The 20911-nt window shown below is 57.7% G+C and overlaps 2 protein-coding genes across 10 annotated transcripts; one reads left to right on the forward strand and one right to left on the reverse strand.

Moving 5' to 3' along the window:
* The first annotated feature begins 366 nt into the window (after positions 1-366).
* CIZ1 (CDKN1A interacting zinc finger protein 1) lies at positions 367-19976 on the forward strand. 9 transcript variants are annotated; one of them, XM_046022702.1, is made up of 19 exons: positions 367-524; positions 1019-1136; positions 1375-1490; positions 3511-3582; positions 5129-5358; positions 7532-7625; positions 7813-7921; positions 8415-8586; positions 8806-8989; positions 9191-9309; positions 9900-10097; positions 10796-10920; positions 12997-13084; positions 13376-13489; positions 13682-13837; positions 15327-15396; positions 15607-15728; positions 16069-16224; positions 18746-19970. In XM_046022702.1, the coding sequence occupies exons 2-19, from the start codon at positions 1024-1026 to the stop codon at positions 18839-18841; spliced, it is 2334 nt and encodes a 777-aa protein (XP_045878658.1). In that variant the 5' UTR covers positions 367-524; positions 1019-1023; the 3' UTR covers positions 18842-19970. The 9 variants fall into 9 exon arrangements, with proteins under 9 accessions (XP_045878658.1, XP_045878656.1, XP_045878651.1 ...); XM_046022700.1 differs by having other exon boundaries at positions 8415-8989; positions 9191-9228; positions 18746-19976; XM_046022695.1 differs by having other exon boundaries at positions 7547-7625; positions 8415-8989.
* Positions 17328-20733, reverse strand: BBLN (bublin coiled coil protein). Its single transcript, XM_046022704.1, has 2 exons — positions 20512-20733; positions 17328-17798 (listed from the first exon to the last, which is right to left on the reverse strand). Exons 1-2 carry the CDS (start codon positions 20588-20590, stop codon positions 17626-17628), a joined length of 252 nt encoding a protein of 83 aa, XP_045878660.1. The 5' UTR covers positions 20591-20733; the 3' UTR covers positions 17328-17625.
* Between the last annotated feature and the right edge of the window lie 178 nt (positions 20734-20911).

Below are 20911 nucleotides of genomic sequence, written 5' to 3' on the forward strand. Positions count from 1 at the left end.
CGGATCGCGGGACACTGGCGGTCACGGGGAGGTCGGTTGGGGACAGTCCTTCTCGAAGTCGCCCGTGATGTCCCCGGCAGACGACAGACCTCTCCGGAAGACAGACGGACCTCGGGCTCGGAACCGCCGGTTCCCGGGGCAGAGGACGCGGGGAGGAGGGTCTGCACCGCCTAGGGCCCCCTGGCAGCCCCCAGCCGTGCGGGTCGCAGCCGAGCCGCCGGGTAAGCGGGCGCCTTCCCCGCAGCGAGACCAGAACGCGGGGCAGGACTTCGCTGCCCGGCTAGCGGCACCGGGTCCTCCGGTCCTCCAGAGGGCGCTGCGACGGTCCGGTCCGCAGACCAGCTTTTCAAGAGGCCAGGCCGGGGGGGAGCTGCGGGCTCCAGCAGCCCAGCGGGTTCTGCCAGTGGAGGCGGGGCGACTGCGGAGGGGGTTCGGGGAAGCGACGTGCGTGGCCCGAGCGCGACTGGGGGACGCCCGGAAGGCTTAGGGGCCACCTGGATGGAGGCTGCGAGCATCGCGGGCAGGTGGGGTGACCGGATTTGATGTGTAATGCTGGCTGGATCTGCAGAGGAAGGGTTAGCGGAGTGGGGGAGGGAAGCCTTCCTCTCACTTTGTTCGGAGGCCAAAGTGAAAGGCTGGGGGTGCTGTTATTGACACAAAGGCACGCGGGTGGGTTGGCGGTGTGCAGAGGGGCTGGCATCGGGCAGTGACGGCGCGAGAAAGGCTGGGGGCGGGGCATGTGCATTTGGGTCGGACGCCCCCGGGAGGACCGAGCCCTGGGAGTGGGGGAGATGGCGGGCGGGGTTGGGCGTTCGAGGGAAGGACAGTAGGCAGGATTTGCGGGAAAGTGGCGGGGGTGGGGTAGGGGTATCGAAAGCATCGGGGTGCGAATGCGGCATGCTTTTGGCAGGACTGGGATGTGGCGGTGAAGCTCAGCGGGCAGGTGTTTCAGGGCCGTGGGCGGGGGTGGGTAGGCGTGGACTCAGGGGTCCTGCCTTACTCCGTGTCCCTCTTTCAGCCACCATGTTCAACCAGCAGCTCCAGCAGCAGCAACTCCAGCAGCAGCAGCTCCTCCAGCTCCAGCAGCTGCTCCAGCAGTCCCCCCCGCAAGCCCCGCTGCCCATGGCCGTCAGCCGGTGAGCTCCCCTCCGGAGGGGTGGGTGGCTTCAGCCCTGGCACTCAGAACCCCCCTCGTGGAAACCCCATCCCAGCCCTTTCTCCCAGGGACACCCCTGTCTCAGCCCCGGAAGCCGTCAGTTCCCACCTTGAGAGGTTCCCGTGGCTGCGGTAGACAGGGGCAGGAAATGGAGGTGAGGGAAGAGGGAGGGTCTGACGCCCCCAAAGCCCTCTGACCCCCCCACTTCCAACACACAGGGGGCTTCCCCAGCAGCAGCCGCAGCAGCAGCTTCTGAATCTCCAAGGTGCCAACTCCGCCTCCCTCCTCAGTGGCTCTGTGCTACAGAGAGCTTTGCTTTTGCAGCAGTTGCAAGGTAGGACCGGCCCCTTCTCACTGCATCCTCATGCTGGTGCCCACGTTGCATCCCCAGCATCCCCACTGGCACCGAGCCTCAGCAAATCCACACGCCAACTCTGAGAGGGAGCTACCCTCAGTGTCCTAGTCCGCAGCTGAGGACTCAGAGGCTGCAGGTAGTCCCAGAGTTGCTCAGCGGGACATGGGTCTATCTGATGGCAAAGGCGTGCCCTTGGCCGTGGTGCTGGCTCTGTGGTCAGTCCTCAGCACAAACTCGCTCCCATTCGGATTAGATGAGATGATGGAGAAAAAGATCTCTTTGGACCACTCTCCCCTGCATCCCATTTGACAGATGAGGAGGCTGAGGTCCAGACCTGGGGGAAGCTGTTTGCCCAGGGTCATGCAGCTAGATTAAGGCCTGAGCCTTCTGACCCCCTAGATCTCCATGTGGGTGTCTCTAGCCTTATGTAGTAGGCCTGTGCCCTTGTCTCAGTTTCCCCATGTGGAGAGCAGTCTCGCAGCTCTTCCTTTAAGAAGCTGCTCCAGATATCTGAGCCCGTTCAGTATTAATCTTAGGACCCCAGTGACCTGGGGCAAGCTTCTGTTCAGACTCAGCCCCTCCTGCACGGTAGCTGTGGCTTGCTGTGTCCTTCTGGGTGGTGCACTGTGCTGAGACCTTTACAAACACAATTCCTCCGCTCTGCTGACAGCCCTGGGGGTGGGGGGTGGAGGAAGATACACTCATGATCCCCATTTTACAGATGAAAAAACTGATTCCTGGAGAGGAATCATGTGCCCACGGTCACACAGGGAGTAGGTATGGATTAGAGGGAGAGTTAGAGCCCAGGTCTTGCTACAGAGCTATGTTCTTAGATCCTAGGCTGTCCTGCCATTCAGTGGGGTACGCTGCCAGGTTGGAAGATGTGTTGGTTGTCACTCCCAGCCCTGCCACACAGTCATGGAAGGTGCTGGAATTGATTTATAAATGATCAATGGATAGGTGGAGAGACAAAAGCACACACAGGGACCCACGATGTATACACATATATGTCCCCCCTTTTCTTTCCCATTTTAAAAGTCACACTCGTCAAACAAAAATGAAAAAAAATTATTTTTAGAGGATAAGGAAACCCAAATTGTCATAGATAGATTCACTCACCTCTTGAAGGAAAACAAAAACAAAAAACACCTGTCACGGGTTGGGTGTATTTCCTCCCAATTTTTTTCTAGGCCCAAACTTGGGTATCTGTATATGATAGTGGTTGGTTACTGACATGGAAATGAAATCTTCATTTCATTCATTCAAATGAAATCTTCAAAATGTATCTTCTTTTTCCTGGACTAGAATGGCATGATCATTCACCAGATGATTTGACAGTCTTTGTAAAAATTATTATTATTATTATTATTACTTAAGGTTTTATTTATTTATTTGACAGAGAAAGAGAGCATGAGCAGGGGGAGCAGCAGAGGGAGAGGGAGAAGCAGATCCCTATGCGGGGCTCGATCTCAGGACCCCAGGATCGTGACCTGAGTCAAAGGCAGCTGCTTAACTGACTGAGCCACCCAGGCACCCCCAAAATTTATTTATTTATTTAAAAGATTTTATTTATTTATTTGACAGAGAGAGATCACAAGTAGACAGAGAGGCAGGCAGAGAGAGAGGGAGGGAAGCAGGCTCGCTGCCGAGCAGAGAGCCCGATGCGGGACTCGATCCCAGGACCCTGAGATCATGACCCGAGCCGAAGGCAGCGGCTTAACCCACTGAGCCACCCAGGCGCCCCAAAATTTATTTTTTAACAGCTGTTCGTGTTCTACTGGAGGGCAAGTCCTTATGTACCTAAACTCAGCTGCTTCCTTTTTCTCCCCAACCCCCCCCTTTTTTTCTTTTTCTTTTTTTCTCTGTTTTAAATAACACGGGGCCGAATGTCATGTTTGAGACGATTTTCTTAGAATGTATTCCGAAAAGTAGAAAAGCTATGTCGGGGGACAGATGTTTTATGGCTCTTGATAAGTATTGCCAACTTGCTTTCCCAAAGGACTGGACCAGTTTGCAATGCCACCAGCCACGTATGACAGTACCGGTCTCACCATGCCCACAGCAACACTGGGTATTATATGCTTTTTATATATATATATATATGTATATATACATGATTTACTAACTTGGTTGGCAAAAAAAGCTACATCATTAATATTTTAATTTACGTTTCTTGGAGTGCTAGTTCAGTCGAACGTTTTTTATTTGTTTGTTAAACATTCATATTTCTTTTTGTGACTTGTCCATGTCCTTTGTCCATTTTTCTTTTAGATCTTTGAGATCTCTTGGTCTTACTGTTTTTAATAGCCGGTTGGCATTCTCTCTGCACATGTGTGTACCTGTATTTGTTTTAAGTCAATGTAATTGAACACTTCCTGGATCCCAGGCACACTTGTATATCTCAGTGAATCCTCATAAAACCACGGGTCAAGCACTATTATTATCCCATTGTACAGATGAGGGAACTGAGGCTGAGAAGGGGGAAGTGATTTGCTCAAGGTCACAGAGCTTGGTCTATAGGACTTGAACTAGATGTGACAGCACATTTGACCCATGTCCTCAACCCCTATGCTTCCTATCCCAGCTTTGGAGCAAGGATTCGAATTGTCGCTTACGCTCGAACTTCCTGAGCACTGGGCCTCTGAGTTAGATGAGGTGCTTGCCCTTATAGGAGTTCCCAGGGTGGTTGGGTGGTGGGAAGCAGACAAGAAAATTGTGCAGTTGGTCCCAGGACAGGGAAGCTGGCGCCTCTGGGCACACACAGCGGATCTGAGAAGACCTCTCAGCGGATAAACACCACAGGAGATCTGAAGGATGACCGGAGGTAGTCAGAGCAGGAAAGTCCAGGCAGAAGGAACAGTATATGCAAAGGCCCAGAGGCGGGAAAGAACCAGGCTTGCTGAGGGACGCACAGAAACATATGGCTGGAGTGTAGTGTGCATGCGTGGGGAGAACGGCAAGAAAGGAGGTGTGGGAGGAGGGCAGGGCCAGACCCCCGTAAGGTGAGGAATGGGCTCCTTTCCAAGCAGCAGGGAGCTATGGAAGGATTTAAACAGGTGGAGAGGATTGGAGGCAGAATGAGCAGAGACCCTGGGCAAGCTACACCTCTACTCTGTGTCTGTTTTGTCATTGGTAGAGACCATAACACCCACCCTGAGGGGTGGCTGGGCCGAGTGACCGAGGCCGTGCGTGCAAAGTGCTTAGGGAGTGCCTGGTTCCCAGTAGACTTTTGATGGAGGGTGGGTGGGATAGGATAATGTCTTATTATTCCAGGGACCACTGGTTCTCCCTAGGGGTACTGTGCTGGGTCTCACACACCTTAAGGTGTGCCCTAAAGCATGCTGGAGGGAGTGGGGTTGTGGGGGGGGCGCACAAGCTGATCAGGGTGTCCCTCTCCTCCTCAGCTTGAGCAGAAAACCAGCCCTAAAGCCCCCTTACCACCAGTGCCCAAGGTGGGAGTGGGCCTTCGGTTCTCACCTCTCTCCCCTGGCTGCTGTTGCATGGGAAGGGTCCCTATTTAAAGTCATCTGTGTTGTTTCCATGTTGCTTTGGGGGGCTGACGCCTGACCCTGGCCTCCGACAGCGTTGTAACCCTTCTCCCCTCTTCCTGCCCGCAGGTAACCTCCGTGGCTATAGCCTGGCGACCCCGAACCTGACGCCCCCCAGCCTCACTCCCCCGCAGCTGGCTACCCCGAATCTACAGCAGTTCTTCCCTCAAGCCACTCGGCAGTCCTTGCTGGGTCCCCCTCCTGTCGGGGTCCCCATGAACCCCTCCCAGATCAACCTTTCAGGGCGGACTCCCCAGAAACAGGTCCGCACCCCTACCTCCAGCACCCCCCATCGCAAGGTAAGTGATGGCCGATGGGGGTTGGTGGTGCTGAGAGCGGGGATGGCAGCGGGAAGGTCATACCTGGGCATCAGCCCAGCTGCACCCACCAGGCTCAGTCTGGTCCTCAGTTTCCCCATATGTAAAAAGAGGGGCGTAAGTTGGCCTCGTTGAGGGTTTCCCAAATTTCAGATATCCGTGAACCTCTGATGCGCTGTTTTCCACATCCAATGGATGCGATGTTTTCCATATCCAAATGCAACCTTAATTGACCTAATGTTTCTCTCTTTTGCAAACACACGGAGGCACAAATGACATAGAACACTCTAGCAGTTTGAGGTGCCCTTTAATGGTTCTCAGTAAATCCACGCTGCCCTGTAGAAAGAAAAGATGAGCCATATATGGAATTTACATTTCTCTCGTAATCACATTAACCAAGGAAAAACAAACTGGTGAAATTAATTTTACCGACAGATTTTAGTGAACCCAGTATGGAAAAAAAAATATTATCATTTCAGCCTTTAATCAATATTTAAAAAATGAAAGAGGCATTTTATATTCCTTGGTCTTTTGTACCTAGTCTTCAAAACCTGTATGTCAGTTTGACTGGCGACATTTGGAGAGCTGAAAAGTCAGGCACCTGGGGTGGGGGCCTAGCTTTAAATGAATTACCTTCTCCATTACATTTATATAACAAGGAAACATGTCACTACCTGAAATTCCAAAAACAATCTAAATTAATTGCTGTCGGTGCAAGTAAAAGAAAGGTAATGGGGGGGGGGGGGTAAAACAATGTTACGAAACCCTAAACTCTACACTGTTGCCATCCGAAGGTTCTGGAACTGTACCCCAAGCTCCTTGAGCCTTGTTGGGGGATGGGGTGGGGGGCAGAAGGGTATCAGAGGAGGCTCTCCCTGACATAAGCAGAGAGAGTCAAGGAGACTTATGAGGGGATAACTTCTCTGGGACTGTCCTGTCCCTGAGTGTCCCAGCAGCTCCTCACACACAGCATGCTCTTGAGAACATTCCAGGGCAGGCATGGCACCCCCCCCCCACTTTTGGGCTACCCTGAGGCCAGCCCACATCTGGAGGTGAGGCGTCTCCCTCCAGAGAAGGGTCCCAGCCTCCAGCCTGCCAGTTGGGGCCTGTCCTCCCATGGTCTTCTTGTCTAGTGCTCCCGCCACTCGTTTTACATCTGGGGAAACTGAGGCTCAGGGAGTGGGGTGGAGGCTGCCCTGGGTTGCACAGACCCGGAGCCCAGGTCTCCTGACTTGCAGGCCAGCAACGCGCCTGTTGTGCGGGATGAGAGTCAGATGGTTTCTGAAGGGCCGAAGTCCTGATATGGTGCTCGTTTCCGCTCGGCGCTAGTTCCTCGGGCTTAGGAAGGCGGGAGGCTGCAGGCAGGCTCCTGGGGCTTACTGGAGTGCCCGGGACCGGCTGGAGCCATGCATTTATTTAGCAAACATCTGTGAGTCCTCTAGGGGCCTCCCTGGTGCCAGTGGCACATCTGGCCTGACCCTCCAGGAGGTCTTAGGCTGGGGAGGTCCAGGCAGAAGGCAGCAGCAGGGGTGAGACATTCGTGCAAATAATATTCCCACCGATGAATTAAGACTTTGGAAAAAGTCACAAAAAGGAAGCCCAGGCTTCTCTGGGAACCCATATGAAGGGTCTGCCCTGGGGTCAAGAGGGCTTCCTGTAAGAAGTACCTTTGAGTGGGTGAGGGCCTGGGGCAGGAAGAAGCCTAGGACTTTGGGGAACCAGAGAGAAGGCCAGTGTGGACCTAGAGAGGGTGAGGGGTGGGGCAGAGGTCAGACTGGGTGGTGGTTTTGGGCTTGGGTAAGGAAGGATTACTCTAGAGTCAGAGAAGGATTTCAGACTGAAAGGGGCAAAAGCCACAATCAAGTTTGCATTTTAGAAGGATCCTTGTGGTTGCTTCGTGGAGAAGATGCTTGCGGAGTTGGGAGGGCCCCCTCTGTATCCCCCAAATCTGGGTGAACAGCCAGGCAGCTAGATGGACCCCCCCAGAGACGATTCCTGGGGTGCTTGGGATCATCTGTAGGCTCCTCTGGACCCGGCCCACCAGAGGTCCCCAGGCCGCTTCATCCCCTAGGGGACCATCACTTCTGCTGTCGGGAGAGGGTGTGCTTACAGGGGTGGGCGGCAGATATCAGAACCAGTTTCTGAAAGGAAGCAGGATTCTTCTTCTCAGACCACGCCCGTGGAAGACGAGTCAGACCCCCCAGAGGGGTCTGAGGAAGCTGTCGAGTCCCGAACAAACACGCCAAAAGGTAAGGGAGGGAGGCTGCTGGGCTTTGGAGGGGCCACGGGTTGGGGCAGGTGGGTGCAGGGTCCGTGCCTTCCCAGGCAGACCTGGGAAGCAGGCCTCTTGGCGCAGGGGGAGCCCAGGCCCCATCTCTCGGAGCTAGCCTCTGCTCTACACGGCATTGGCAGTCACTCCTCTGCCCTCCGTTCCAGACCAAGGCTCCCCACCCTGCCCAGATGACATCACGAAGGAGAAGCGCACTCTAGCACCCACCCCCGAGTCTTGCGAGGCAGCTGAGCCACCGGCTAAGAGGTCAAAGAGGTAACCGATGCTGAAAACCTGCCCAGGCCCAAGGGACCTATACCCTCATTCTTGCAAAGGTTGGGGGTGAGGGGCATTGGGGGGGGAGTCAGGACCCTTCAGGGAGCTGGAGGAAGAAAAGGGCCTTGGCATCTGGCTTGGAGGAAGGTCAAACCCAGTTCTGTATCTCACTTGGGAAGGCCCCTGGCCAGAGTCTCTGGTGTCTTCCCTGGGACTGAGCCACCTGGAGGTGGCTGGGTTGGACCAGTGAACATATGCATCTGGGACCTCCAAGTGGGCAGAGGGTGGACGGCTTTATAGGGCCTTGGATTCATTTTAGCAGATTGTGGGAGGTGGGGCTGAGTGATCCTCCCAATTTATTTAGGCAGGCCCTTCCCAGAATGCCCCGCTTGTACGTGCTAGAACTAGGACTGAACTTGGATCTTGGCCTTTTTGAGAAGGCCCTAAAGGGTCAGCTGGGAGACGCTGGAAGCTATCTTTTGATCCTCTCTAGCTCAGAGTTGCCCACAGAGAAGGGCCCCCCCGGGCAGCTGCAGGCGAAGGTCCCGCCTCGGGCCCGCACCACGGCACCAAAGCAGACACAGACACCTGAGCTATTGCCGGAGTCACCGGAAGCCCGAGTGTTGCCACGATTCCAGCCACGGGTTCTGCAGATCCAGGCCCAGGTGCAGCCACAGACGCCGCCACTGACACCCCCCGTGGACACGAGGCGCCAACCGCAGAAGCAGGCGCAGACGCAGACCTCTTCGGAGCACGTGGGGCCGCTGCAGGAGTGGGAGGGGGCGGGACTGCAGAAACAGGTGCAGCCCCAGGCACCTTCCCAGCCCCCGGGGCAGGCGCAGCCCCAGCTGCAGAAGCAGGCACAGACGCAGACGTATCCTCAGGTCCAGACCCCGGATCAGCCACGGGGGCATCCTCCAGCACCATCGGTGGGGCAGCCGCCAGACCAGACTGAGAGACGGCCTCAGCCCCCGCCACGGGTGTCCGTGCCCACACCGGAGGCGGCGCCGGTTCCGGTTCGTTCCGTGGCACCGGAGTCGCCGCCGGATAAGAGAGAGACTGCAGCCGGTAAGTGAGCCCTGGCGCCCGGTTCCCCCAGCATGGGACAGCCTTGCCCGGACCCTTGGCTCCTCCCCTGGCGCCCTGTGTCGTGACCAGGGCTGGGGCTGTCCCCACCAGAGGTTTCAAGGGCCTGGCCGTGGGTAGAGAAGGGGGCTATCAATCCCAGGTCCATCAGCTGGTGGGAGATGGACCCATCTATCATTTCAGGCCCGGAGAAGACCTCGCCAGAGCCGGGGGGCGCCCAGGTCAGCGTGGAGAGCCAGGACGAGTTGACCGGTGGCCTGGATGTGGGAGAATGTGAAAAAAGAGCGAGAGAGATGCTAGGGGTGGGTTGGTGTGCTGCTGGGGCTGCTCGGGGACCAGGGGGCCCAGCAGCGGCAGGGCCTTCCACCCCCACCCCCCGGCCCCTCCTGTTTCCCCATCACCATGGGCCCTGGGCAGAGCAGACTGTCTTTGACTGTGGCTGCGTTGCCTTCCCATGCCTTTGCTCTGAAGAACCGGAGGTACTTGGGACAAGTCCCTTCCAACCTGCTTGTCCCCACACCGGACCCTTTGGTCCCCTCACAGGGGGCAACGTTGCTCCAGGGGAGAGAGCACAGAGCCGACACCTGTGCATGCAGTTCGGGTTCCAGCTCTGCCTCAGGGTGTCACTGCGGCCGAACCCGGTTCCTTCTCTGGGCCTCCATTTCTCCATCTGTCACGGGAGGGCGGGGCAGGGTGGGCTTAGGGCCGAGTCCTGGCTGTGGTACTCCCTAGCTCTGTGAACCTGGACAGTCACCTACCAGCTCAGTGCCTCAGTTTCCCCATCTGTGAAGCGGGCTGTCAGGAAGGTTCCGGCAAGGTGCCGGAGCGTGGGGGGCCTGGCCCATCACAGGTGCCCCGCCGGTGGTAGCTCTTGCCCCTGCTCCCGGTGCAGGTGTGGGGTGCCGGGGGCTCCCTGAAGGTCACCATCCTGCAGAGCAGCGACAGCCGGGCCTTCAGCACCGTCCCCATCGCCCCCGTGCCCCGCGCTGGCGACTCCGCGTCCGCTGCCCCAGCCGCCGCCAGCACACCTTCCAGGCAGACCCTCCAGTTCTTCTGCTACCTCTGCAAGGCCAACTGTGGCAGCCAGCAGGTACTGCACGCAGGGCCCGGGGAGGGGGCTTCCAGGGGCCAGGGCGGGGGTGTCTGCAGGGCGTGCCCAGGCCAGGCGGCCTTGCCCGAGCGGCCCCATGAGCGCCGTGAGCGCCGTCCACGGCAGCTGTGTATCTGCTCTGGAGACATTTCCTGACCAGCCAAGAAGTTAGGATCTGCAGGTCCAGCAGGCCAGGTCTGAATCAGCCCTGGCTAGCCGTGTAGACGCCGGAGGGCAGACTCCCCTCCGTGTGCCTCCGTTCCCATGTGTATCAGATGAAGAAACATCGAGAACCCACCTTGCTGGGGGGCTCTGAAGACTCGGTGACTTGACCTTGAAGTCCAGAGCCCCCGGCCGGCCCAGCCCAGAGCGAGCATAGTAGCCTTAACGGCACTATGCTTGTATTGTTGTGACTGCTTGCCCGTGTCATCCTGAGCAGAGCCGTGGGGTCTGGAGATCAGTCTGACTGCTGCTTGTCTCTGAGGGGCTCACACAGTGCCCAGGGGGAGCCGCCGAAGCCCCGGCTGCTGTGTGCTCACTCGGCGCCTCTGTTCGCCATCATGCTCTGGCCCCCGCGGGGCTGTTGTAAGAAAAACGGGCCTCAGTGGCGGTGGTGGTGACAGCGGGATGACCATGAAGCTGAGGTCGGGCCCCGCCCTCCCCCACCTATCCCGGGCTCACTCTTTATCCCACCGTAGGAGTTCCAGAACCACATGTCGGGGGCCCAGCACCAGCAGCGGCTCGGGGAGCTCCAGCACACGAGCCAGGCCTGCCTCCTGTCCCTGCTGCCCGTGCCCCGGGATGTGCTGGAGAGAGAAGACGAGTGAGTGGGGGATCTCGCAGGCTCCATTCTGGGGGGTGGACGGCCTTGCAGGCCAGGCCGATTGGGGGGGGCCCTGAGTCCACCATCTGCAAGGTCTCCCTTTGGGTTCAGTATTATTCACCGCCAGAGGCCTCTTCACACCGTTAACTGTTTACCCATGGACCTCAGTTTTCCTCATCTGTAAAATGGCCTGGTGAAGGGTACAGTGCAAGAATTCATGAACTAGATAGTCTCTTAAGGTGCCACCCAGGCGGGAACAGTGTGACCACCCACATGGGAAGGAAGTGGGTCATGGCACAGAGCCCTGGTTCCTTGGCATAGGTGCTGGGCACAGCTACCCTCCATCTCCCCCTTTCATTGTCATGGGTGCATCACTGGTCCAAAATAGGAGCCCTTGTGGAGTCCAGGACTAGCTCATGGGCTGAGGAGGCCTGGTAGACGCTGGGAGACCTTTCACCACTCTGTGGGCAGTCACAGAGGCCTATGGGAAGGGGAGAAGCAGGTCAGCGCCGCCTCGGGCCATGCTGGGGGGCATGGGCTCTGTCTCACAGGAAAGCCGCCCCTACGCCTCAGGTCTCCTGATTGTTCCGGAGAATCTAGAAACCCAGCTTTGCACGTGAAGTCTCCCAATTTCGGAATGTTAGCAGCTAGTTCAGAATCAAAATGAAACAAAACCTAGGGAGGCCGAATCCAACCCCATCGTGGGCTGGACGGGCCCCAAGGCGGTGGCTGGGGACTCTGCTGGGAGCTGAGGGTCACAGCTCAGAGCTTGCGGCTTGCATGCCCTGGGTGACAGAGCGCTCTCTCTGAGGCAGCGGCTTCTCCATTAGGTGGTTCTCACTTTGAGAAGAACTTCCCCACATGACGTATAGCACATTCTTGAGCTTAAACCTCCCCCTGCTCAGGGAGGGGACCCAGGAATTCTCTTGGGTGAAGTAATCATAAATACAGAAGAACGGTGACTCCTGAAGACGTTCCTTGCAGAGGATTGTCAGGTTGAAGAATTTTCTTTGGAAAGAGTGGCAGATCCCCACTGCTGCGGGATGGTTAGCTCAGGCTCGTCCACGTGGTGGAACGGTTCCTAAGCAGGACAGTAGCAGGGAATTCAGGAGACTGGAAACGTCAGGTTAGAACAGGGTTCCAGGGGCACCTGGGTGGCTCAGTGGGTAAAAGCCTCTGCCTTCAGCTCAGGTTGTGGTCCCAGGGCCCTGGGATCGAGCCCCGCATCAGGCTCTCTGCTCAGCAGGGAGCCTGCTTCCCTTCCTCTCTCTCTCTGCCTGCCTCTCTGCCTACTTGTGATCTCTGCCTGTCAAATAAATAAATAAAATCTTAAAAAAAAAAAACAAAAACAGGATTCCAATCAGCATTTGCAGAATGAGCTCAGTTATATAAAAACCTATCTTGTGGACACAAGGAAACTAGAAAGATGTGGCCCATCCTGCAAACAGGCTTTAGGGTCAGGAAACTCACCGAACCATCTCCTGATGATGTCGCCCCTTGAAGCCTGACCAGGGGCCCCAAGGCCACACAGAGTCCTTCCAGTAGGCTGCCTGTCCTTCCTTCGTCCAACACAGTCAGAAACTCGGGGCTGATCCCGTGCCTGGCCCTGGGATCCTGCAGTGGGAGTTCTTGGCCTCCCAGAGCTCGCCACAGTCCAGCGGAGGCAGAGAAGGGATCAGGTCCTCCCTGTCTGCTGTAGGAAATGCTGTGGTAGTGGCTCTCGGGGGTACCAGAAGGGAGTCTGGCTTACGGGGGCGGGGGGGGGGGGCGGTGGGTGGGGGTGGCCAAGAACAGCTCCAGGAAGGACAGGGCATCTGAACTGTCAGGGCCAGGTAGGCTCAGGTCTGTCACCATCCTGCTGGCCTCCTGGTGTCCCAGATGCTTCTCAATCTCTCCCCGCCCAGCTCCCGTGGTTATTGTTCTTGTCTAAGTATTTTTCCAGATGCATCTCGGAACCGTTGTTAAGTTTCCAAAAACACGTCGTGTTGGAGTTGCGTTACATTTATGGCGCATCCTGGGGGTGGCTGTCCTCCCAACAAGGGCACTGTCACACTCGTTCTGTTTGTCACCATTCAGAGAGCCCCCGCCGAGGCGCTGGTGTAACACCTGTCAGCTCTACTACATGGGGGACCTGATCCAGCACCGCAGGACGCAGGACCACAAGGTCTGAGCTGCGAGGGCGCCCACAATGCTGTCTCCCAGCCACAAGGCTCGTGGGGGTCCTCTGGCAGCTCCTCTCTCGCCCTGCCCTATCTCTGTTCTCTGTTGCCACCTGCTGGAAGCCCATGGCACGGGGAGGGGGATGTGTGCCCATGTTCTGGGGAAGGGGCGGAGCACAGCCAGCTGATGCCACAGGTGGCGGCCTGCAGGTGGGTGAGGAGGTGTCCCTGGGCAGAGTCTGGCTGCCGCTGGGGACACTGCCCGCCACCCACTTGGCCTGCCCTCCTTTCATCAGATCGCCAAGCACTCCCTGAGACCTTTCTGCACCATTTGCAACCGCTATTTCAAGACCCCCCGCAAGTTTGTGGAGCACGTGAAGTCCCAGGGACACAAGGACAAAGCCAAGGAGGTAACCCCAGCTCCCTCGGAGGACATGAGCCCAGAGAGGCCCAGAGCCTTGGCCGAGGCCACACAGCGGGCTGAGGTTTAGCTCAGTCTGAACTCGGCAAGTCCAGAGGGATTGGGGCTCTCAGGGCTGGGGACGGGGTGGCACCTCGGCCGCCCAGAGCCGACCTGAGCCCTGGCCCATTCCCCTGGGCAGCTGAAGATGCTCGAGAAGGAGACGGCCGGCCAGGATGAGGACCACTTCATCACAGTGGATGCCGTGGGCTGCTTTGAGGGTGATGAAGAGGAGGAGGAGGACGACGATGACGACGAGGAAGAAGAGATCGAGGTTGAGGAGGAATTCTGCAAACAGGTGCTTGGGGTGGGGGGACGTGGGAGGCAGGCTGGAGACAAGACTCCCAGACCAGGTGGGACCTCACCCTCCTCCCAGAGGCCAGGGGCGCAGTGCTGGTATTTGTAGGCACTAACACATGCCATGATTTAGTATGAACAGGACTGTATTCCATACGACTAGGTGCAAACACACATCGTGAGGACCACGGGGTGGCTGGCAACAGGACCTCGAAGCCTGGCTGAAATCTGGACCTGTGTTGAGGGAGGGAGAGGGCATCTCAGGCCATAAGGGCACCGGAGAGAACTATGCGGGGTACACAGGAAGGGTCAGCGTGAGATGAGGATGATGACAGTAGTAGCAGTCAACACCGAGCATTTATTTTATGCCAGGTGTGTACCAAGCATTTATTATATGCCAGGTGTGTACCAAGCACATTCCTAGCTGAATCTCACCGACTTGGATGCCAGGAAGCGAGGCTCCAGAGCCTGTGCTCATAACAAGCAAGGACCTGGAGGAGCTGGGGTTCTTTTCGTGTAAGAAATGAAAAGCAGCTGCTCTGAGCCAGGCCCTGGTGCTGGATGTGGCCCGACATGGGGATCAAGGCCCCTGCCTGCTCAGAGCTTGCCCGTTGCAGGCCGGAATGGAGAGGGGCGGCCAGAGGGGCATCGTGGAGGGGCTGTGGACGGTCGGTTGCGAGGGCAGACTTCAGCCCCAAGTGGGTTTGGGGTGAGGCCACTTTGTAACATGCGACCAGCAGTGGTGTGACCTGAGGCAAGCCCCTTGGCTTCTCTGAGCCCCAGTTCTGGAGTCCCAGCTCAGGCTGTGAAGGTGGGTCAAAGCCCAGGCAAAGGGGAGTGGTTGTCACTCTCCGAAGGCACATTTGTTTGCCTGGTAAGGGGAGGGGGGCACTACCAAGCATGGTGGGGCTGTGCGCCTGGAGTCGGAAGGGGCCTTGGCTGGAAGGGGCTCGTGTCCAGCAGGTGAGATGAGGGGTCCTTGATCGCCTGAAACCCAGCCCCCCGGGACTGAGGTCACTGCAACATCTGGAATTCAGGGAGCTGGCAGAGGCTCATGGCTAACAGTGTATCCAGGGCTTAGGGCTTACCAGGGTTACCTACCCTGCTCCTCTGTGAACCCTGGACAAGTGAGTTACTGTGCCTGGACCTCAGTTTCTTCTTACGTAAAATGGGTGAACCACAGGGATTCAGAGAGGACACTCATGATATGTCGGGCACACCTGGCATGGATTATGGTCACTGTGGAAGCAGGAGGGCTTCCTGGAGGAGGGGACTGATTGGGCTAAACTCAAAAATTATAGATTGGGAAGGACACTCTGGCAGGATCAGCGTGTGCAAAGGCTCAGAGAATGCCACCCACAACCTCCTGGATATCCTCCCGGGAATTAAGGGGGTGGTGTTGAGGAGCATGGGTGGAAACCAGGCCCCACCAGCGTGTGGGAGGAGCGCAGAGGAAGCTGGAACCAAGGCCCACACTTGCATATTTCTAGGTGAGGTCCAGAGATATATCCATAGAGGAGTGGAAAGGCTCAGAGACCTATAGCCCCAATACCGCATACGGTAAGACCCTGACCCCGACCCCACCTGCAGGAGCTGAGGCCCCCAGGACCGGCCCCCAGATCCCAGCCACAGCATCCTGGCCAGGCGGCCTCTCCCCTTGTCCTCTTCTCTCCTCACACCTGGAGGGTGGACGAGCATATGGGGCCCTAGAGAGGGACGGCCGCCGGGTTGGCTTAGTGGGGTGAGTCCCTGGACGCTGCTGTCCCACAGGTGTGGACTTCCTGGTGCCTGTGATGGGCTACATCTGCCGCATCTGCCACAAGTTCTACCACAGCAACTCGGGGGCACAGCTCTCCCACTGCAAGTCCTTGGCCCACTTCGAGAACCTGCAGGTGAGCGGGGCCTCCTGCCCCGCCTGCCCACCCAGCAGGGCCAGCAGCCACCTTCGTCCTGCGCTTGGCCTCCACCTGCGGGCACACCCCCCAGGAGGCCCTATTCTGGGGGGAGCTGAGGGTCAGGCTGTTAATGCCAGAGCTCTGGCCCCAGGAGGCTGAGAGCACCGTATGGGGGGTGTCTCTCTCTCTCTCACACACACACACACACACACACACACACACACACGCAGTCACAGCATGTCCCATGCAGTCTCGGCCAGGCTGGGGAGGCAGCTGCTGGCAGGGAGCATACCAGGTTGGGGACAGGCCCTGCCTTATCTGTACCTTCTGTGTCCAGAAATACAAGAAGGCCAAGAACCCCAGCCCTACCAGCAGGCCCGTGAGCCGCCGGTGTGCGATCAATGCCCGCAACGCCTTGACGGCTCTGTTCACTTCTGGCGGCCGCACATCCACCCAGCCCAGCACCCAGGACTCAGCGAAAACCCCCAGCAAGGTGACAGCCCAACCCCCTCCGCCCCCACTCCCGCGGCGCTCAACACGCCTCAAACCCTGATGGAGGGAGCGCCTCACGCCCACCCCGTCTGGGTCGGGGTCCGCCACGCTTTACAGAAGTCTTGTGTAGAAATTTTGACATGGTGTTTTTACTGAAAGTCGAATAAAAGAAGGTCATCTGGCTGTGCAGTAGCCACCAGCCCTTCCGTCTGGGTGGACGGGGGAAGGGAGCACCCCAGCCTGCTCTCAGCCGGCACCCACCCTCTCTAGTGGCCGAGCCGGAAGGCCAGACAGGCTCCCTAAGCAGGGCCTCTGGGGTCACAAGGCACTTTATCTCTCACAGCCTGTTTCCCTCTCTAGTGGGGTCATCAGGGCTAGGGAAGTACCTTCACCTTCCGATCTCATTTCAACTCAGATCTCCTTTAATCCTCACAGGAGCCCTGGGGGGTAGGTCTTACTGTGGTTCCCAAATTACAGGTGAAAAAACTGACGCCTAGCAAAGTCAAATGACTTGCCAGAGATCATACATCTGATGAGTGGCTATAATTTGCCCTGGGCCTGGGTTCTGGACCCCTGCGCTGGCCTCTCCCTCCAGGGGGGACTCTGGAGCGCAGGAGTGGGGGGCCTTCCTGTCCTCTGGTTCTGAGTTTGTGGCTCAACAGCAGGGCCCACCCTTGTCAGGTGACTCTAAGATGAATTCCTCAGCGAATGGGGCCCAGGGCTGGTTCTTTAGTGCTGCTACTTCCCCATTTGGGAAAAAACCCTTAGAGGTGGACAACCAGACCAACCCCGTGATTGGCCAGCTGTGAGGTTACACAGCATGAATAGGCGTTAGCTGTCTTAGTAAAAGGCCCTAGAACCCAGAGAAGTTGAGTGTATCCACAGGGTCACACAGCATGTCCCATGCTGTCTCAGCTGGGCTGGGGAATCCACTGCTGTCCAGGAGGGCACCAGGTAGGAAGGAAGCCCTGCCTCACCTGCTCCCTCTGCGTCCAGAAATAACAAGAAGGCCAAGAACCCCTGCCCTACCAGCAGGCCCGTGAGTCACCAGTCACCTCTGGGGGCCCGTGAATTCCTCACCCAGGATACAGAGGAGAGGCACAGTGGTGTCGGAGACCCATTTAATGTGGACGCTCAAGGCCCGGGTAGAGTGGGAAGTGCCCTGGAACTTGGCAGGCAGGCAAGGCGGCTGGGTTGTGGGCCCACGTCTGACCCCAGAAGGGGATGTCGGGTGGTGGGGTCTGGCCCAGGCATGCCAAGGGGTATACCGGAAGGGTGACGGAGGCAGGCAGACCCACCAGTAGGCCAGCTCTTGAGAAGGTATCTAAGCCAGGTGGTGAGTGCCCAGGCCAGAGTCTCACCCAGGGAGGCAGGGTTGGGGCCGGCTGGGGGCTCCCAGAACCTAGGAACTGGCATCACTAGGGGCCTCCCCGAGCTGCTGCTGGAACTCAAGGCGTGTCTGCCGGTTGGACTCAAGCAGCTCCTGGAGGCGGGCGTGGAGGTGGTCGTTCTTCTCCTCTAGGTGGTCTAGACAGGAGTTGATCTGGTCCAACATGGAGTTGATGGCAGCATATTCTGGGAGGAAGAGAAAAGAGAGCCCGGTCTCCTCAGGGCTCATAGACACCTTCCCCCTAACTGTCCCCCTGCTGCGGGACAAAAGGGCTTTGGGCAAGTCCCTACTCCTTTCTGACCCTCTGTGTCACCATCTGGAAAATGGGTGGATACCAAAAGTGAAAAGAAATAATACCTTAGTGGTATTATTAGAGCCCCTAGCCAGCCCCTAGGGTTAGGGTGCGCAGGGGTAAGTCAGCCAGACAGTGTCCTGCCCGATAAGTCCTGCCAGGTGCCAAGTCTCCTCTCCACTTCCTTCATCAACTGCCTAGAGGCCAGGGCCCACCTTCCCAATCAGCCAATCTACGCTAGAGCCCTACTCTCCAGCTCTTCCGAGGCTCCCTAACCCCGCCCAGACTCCAAGGCCCCGCCCCGAGTCCCGCCCCCTCCAGCCCCGCCTCCCATGCGCTTTCCTTTCCTCTCACCCGTCTCTACCCACCTCCCGCCCCCTGAACATGCTGTTGCCTCTGCCTGCAATGCGTCCTCCTGTCTTCCCTTCCCCTCTCCTCTTGGATGAGTCCCTCTCAACCTTCATGTCTCAGCATGGATGTGGCCACAGGGAGCTTTCTCAATTCCCCAGACGGGATCGGACCGGACCTCTATTCCTGATCCCCTTGTCCTCCACACACCCCCATGGCCCTCACCTCTGGAGAGCTTGTGAGACAGGGAATGGTCTTGTGTTCCCTGCTGTCTCCCTGGTGCCCTCATGGTCACACAGTAATCACTAGCTGAATGGATGGATGGATGAGTGAACAAAGCCTCTGACCTTCTAGCCTTTCTGCCTTTGCTCACCTGTCTCTGCCACTCAGAATGCCTCAACCACAAGTCATTCAAGGACCAGCTCAAAACGCCTCCTCTTCTAAGAAGCCTTCCCTGGTCTCCACCAGAAACCACCACCCCTTCCTCCACAGCCACTCCTGACCTGCCTCTCAGCAGCACAGTGTCCCTTAGGATCCAAGATCTGGGCCTGTGCCCACTGCGGACCCAGTTCGGAGCCAGCCCTGTGACTCAGACACACTCAGCTGCCAGCCTGGGACAAAGAGGGAAGCTGCTGGCAGTGTCTGGAAAAGGCCAGGGCTGGAGGAGCGTGTCTGGGATATGGGTGCAAGTGTGCATTCTGGGGCAAGAGCACCATCGCCCGAAGCTGGTACACCTCACAGAGGACAGTCCTGGAAAGTCCCTCCTGGATTGTAGAGTCCGAGCCCCTTGTGGTACCGATGGGAAAACTGAGGCCCAAGAAGGAAGGGACCTATCCAGCTGGCGAGCTGGTTGGTGGCACAGCCAAGATTTCAGAGGGAGCAGGGCACCTGGATTTCAGTCCCCGCTCTGCTCCACCCCAGCAAGTGACTGCGTCTTTTTGGGACGGGAATGAGGACCAGGTTGTGAGGATTCCAATGTATTAAGAACTCAGACAGGGTCTGGCCACAGCAAGTACTTAGTAGATAGTCATTATTATCAACACTGCACATTCTGTGTCAAGAGACACAGGCAGGTGGTGTCCCCACACCACTGGGGCCAGGCTTTATCTGTGTCAAGGGCACTGCCCGGTGCTAAGCCTTTGCCTTCTGCCTGGGACAGCCACCTCCCCACTGCACTAAGTCCCATGAATCTGCCAATACCCACTCAGTGTGACACCTAAGCGGCTTTTCCTGAAGGCTCTCACTGCCACTGCAGGCTTCCTTTTACACATCTGGCTGCTGTTCACCTGCAGCGCCCAGGGCAAACCAGCCAGCCTACTACTTACTTGTGGGAGGTCCTCTCCCTCTTTATTAAACGCAGTTCCCAGGTGATCAAAGTGTTCTGAAATTACTGTGATGAATGCATGATTCTGAACATCCTAAAACCCAGACATGTACAATTTAAATGGATACATTGTATAATATGTGAATTAGAGCTCAATAAAGCTGTTAGTCAAAACAAAAAGCAGACTGCATACTTATCTCACATTTACTAAGTCCTGCCCTTCAACTTGAGAAACCAATCTTTATTACACTAAAGAGAAAAATAACCACTCACGAAACACCTGCATGCTTCGATCCTATTAACTATTTTCCATTTTGTTTCTGCTTCATTTCATCCTGACACCTCTCAATGCAGGAGACACCAATCATTAGCCTTATTTAACAGACGGGGAAACTGAGGCTCCCCAAGATGAGAGGGAGCTGATGGGTCTCTCTCTGCCCCCTCCCCCGCAGTACCGGGCAGGCAACAGGCTGCTCTGTAAGCAGGTCACATTCGCCAAGGCTCCGGGTCACACCAGCAAAGGTGGCTGGAGATGCTGACTCAGCAGGGCGGGTTCGCCCACCCAGACAGACCCTCCCTCTAACCCAAGATGGACCACCCGCCCCATCCCCACAGGAGTCTCCGTCTCCCCAGGGGCTACAGGATGCGGCTGGAGCAAATGCCAAAAGGGAGAATGATCCCGAAGCGGCCTCAGCTTCCCCATCTGTAAAACGGGGCCGGCTGCCCGCAGTTCTCTGGTGCTGCGGTTTCCAGGGACCCACTCGCAGGTGCTCGCCCTGAACCCCCCCGCCGCCGCCTGCAGCCGCAGCACCAGAGGCGAGGAGTAGGAGGATTCTGCGGTCCCTTCCAACCCCCTAGCGCGGCCCCGCTTCCCCTTTCCAGGACCGCAGCCCTGAGAAAGCAAATGTCGCTTCAGCAGCCCGCCCTTGGTCACCTGCTTCCCCGAAGCCGTCGTCCTCGCCTTCCGCGCCCGCCTCCACCGACATGCCCAGGTCCCCGTTGGGGCCCGACATTGTGGGTTCGGGCGCCGCGAGGGCCGCACGACGGTGGAACCCAGCGACCCTCGCGCCGACAGCCGGCGCCGGGCGGAAGGTGGAGGCGCCGGATGGAACGCGAGGCCGGAAGAGTGGAACAGCACCGCGGAACGCGGCGGGGCGGCCGGGGCCCCGCCCCCAAGGCCGGAACCTCGCGGCGCGAGCTCCGCCCCCTCCCCGCCCCACCGCCAGAACGGCGGCTCTGCCCGCCGTCAGACTCCGCCCCCACGCCCCGAGTCCCGCCCCCTCCCTGCCTCACAGTCGCGCCCCGCCCCTATCCCCGCCCCCTCCCGGCCATGG

This window comes from Meles meles, chromosome 11, assembly GCF_922984935.1.
Source record: "Meles meles chromosome 11, mMelMel3.1 paternal haplotype, whole genome shotgun sequence".
Lineage (NCBI taxonomy): Eukaryota > Metazoa > Chordata > Mammalia > Carnivora > Mustelidae > Meles > Meles meles.

Coding starts and splice junctions, on each gene's coding strand:
- BBLN (XM_046022704.1), bottom strand. CDS start 20,590: ATGTCGGGCCCCAACGGGGACCTGGGCATGTCGGTGGAGGCGGGCGCG. Junction 17,799..20,511: donor CGACGGCTTCGGGGAAGCAG/GTGACCAAGGGC, acceptor TCTTCCTCCCAG/AATATGCTGCCATCAACTCC.
- CIZ1 (XM_046022694.1), top strand. CDS start 1,024: ATGTTCAACCAGCAGCTCCAGCAGCAGCAACTCCAGCAGCAGCAGCTC. Junction 7,922..8,414: donor CCGGCTAAGAGGTCAAAGAG/GTAACCGATGCT, acceptor GATCCTCTCTAG/CTCAGAGTTGCCCACAGAGA. Junction 10,098..10,795: donor CCAACTGTGGCAGCCAGCAG/GTACTGCACGCA, acceptor ATCCCACCGTAG/GAGTTCCAGAACCACATGTC.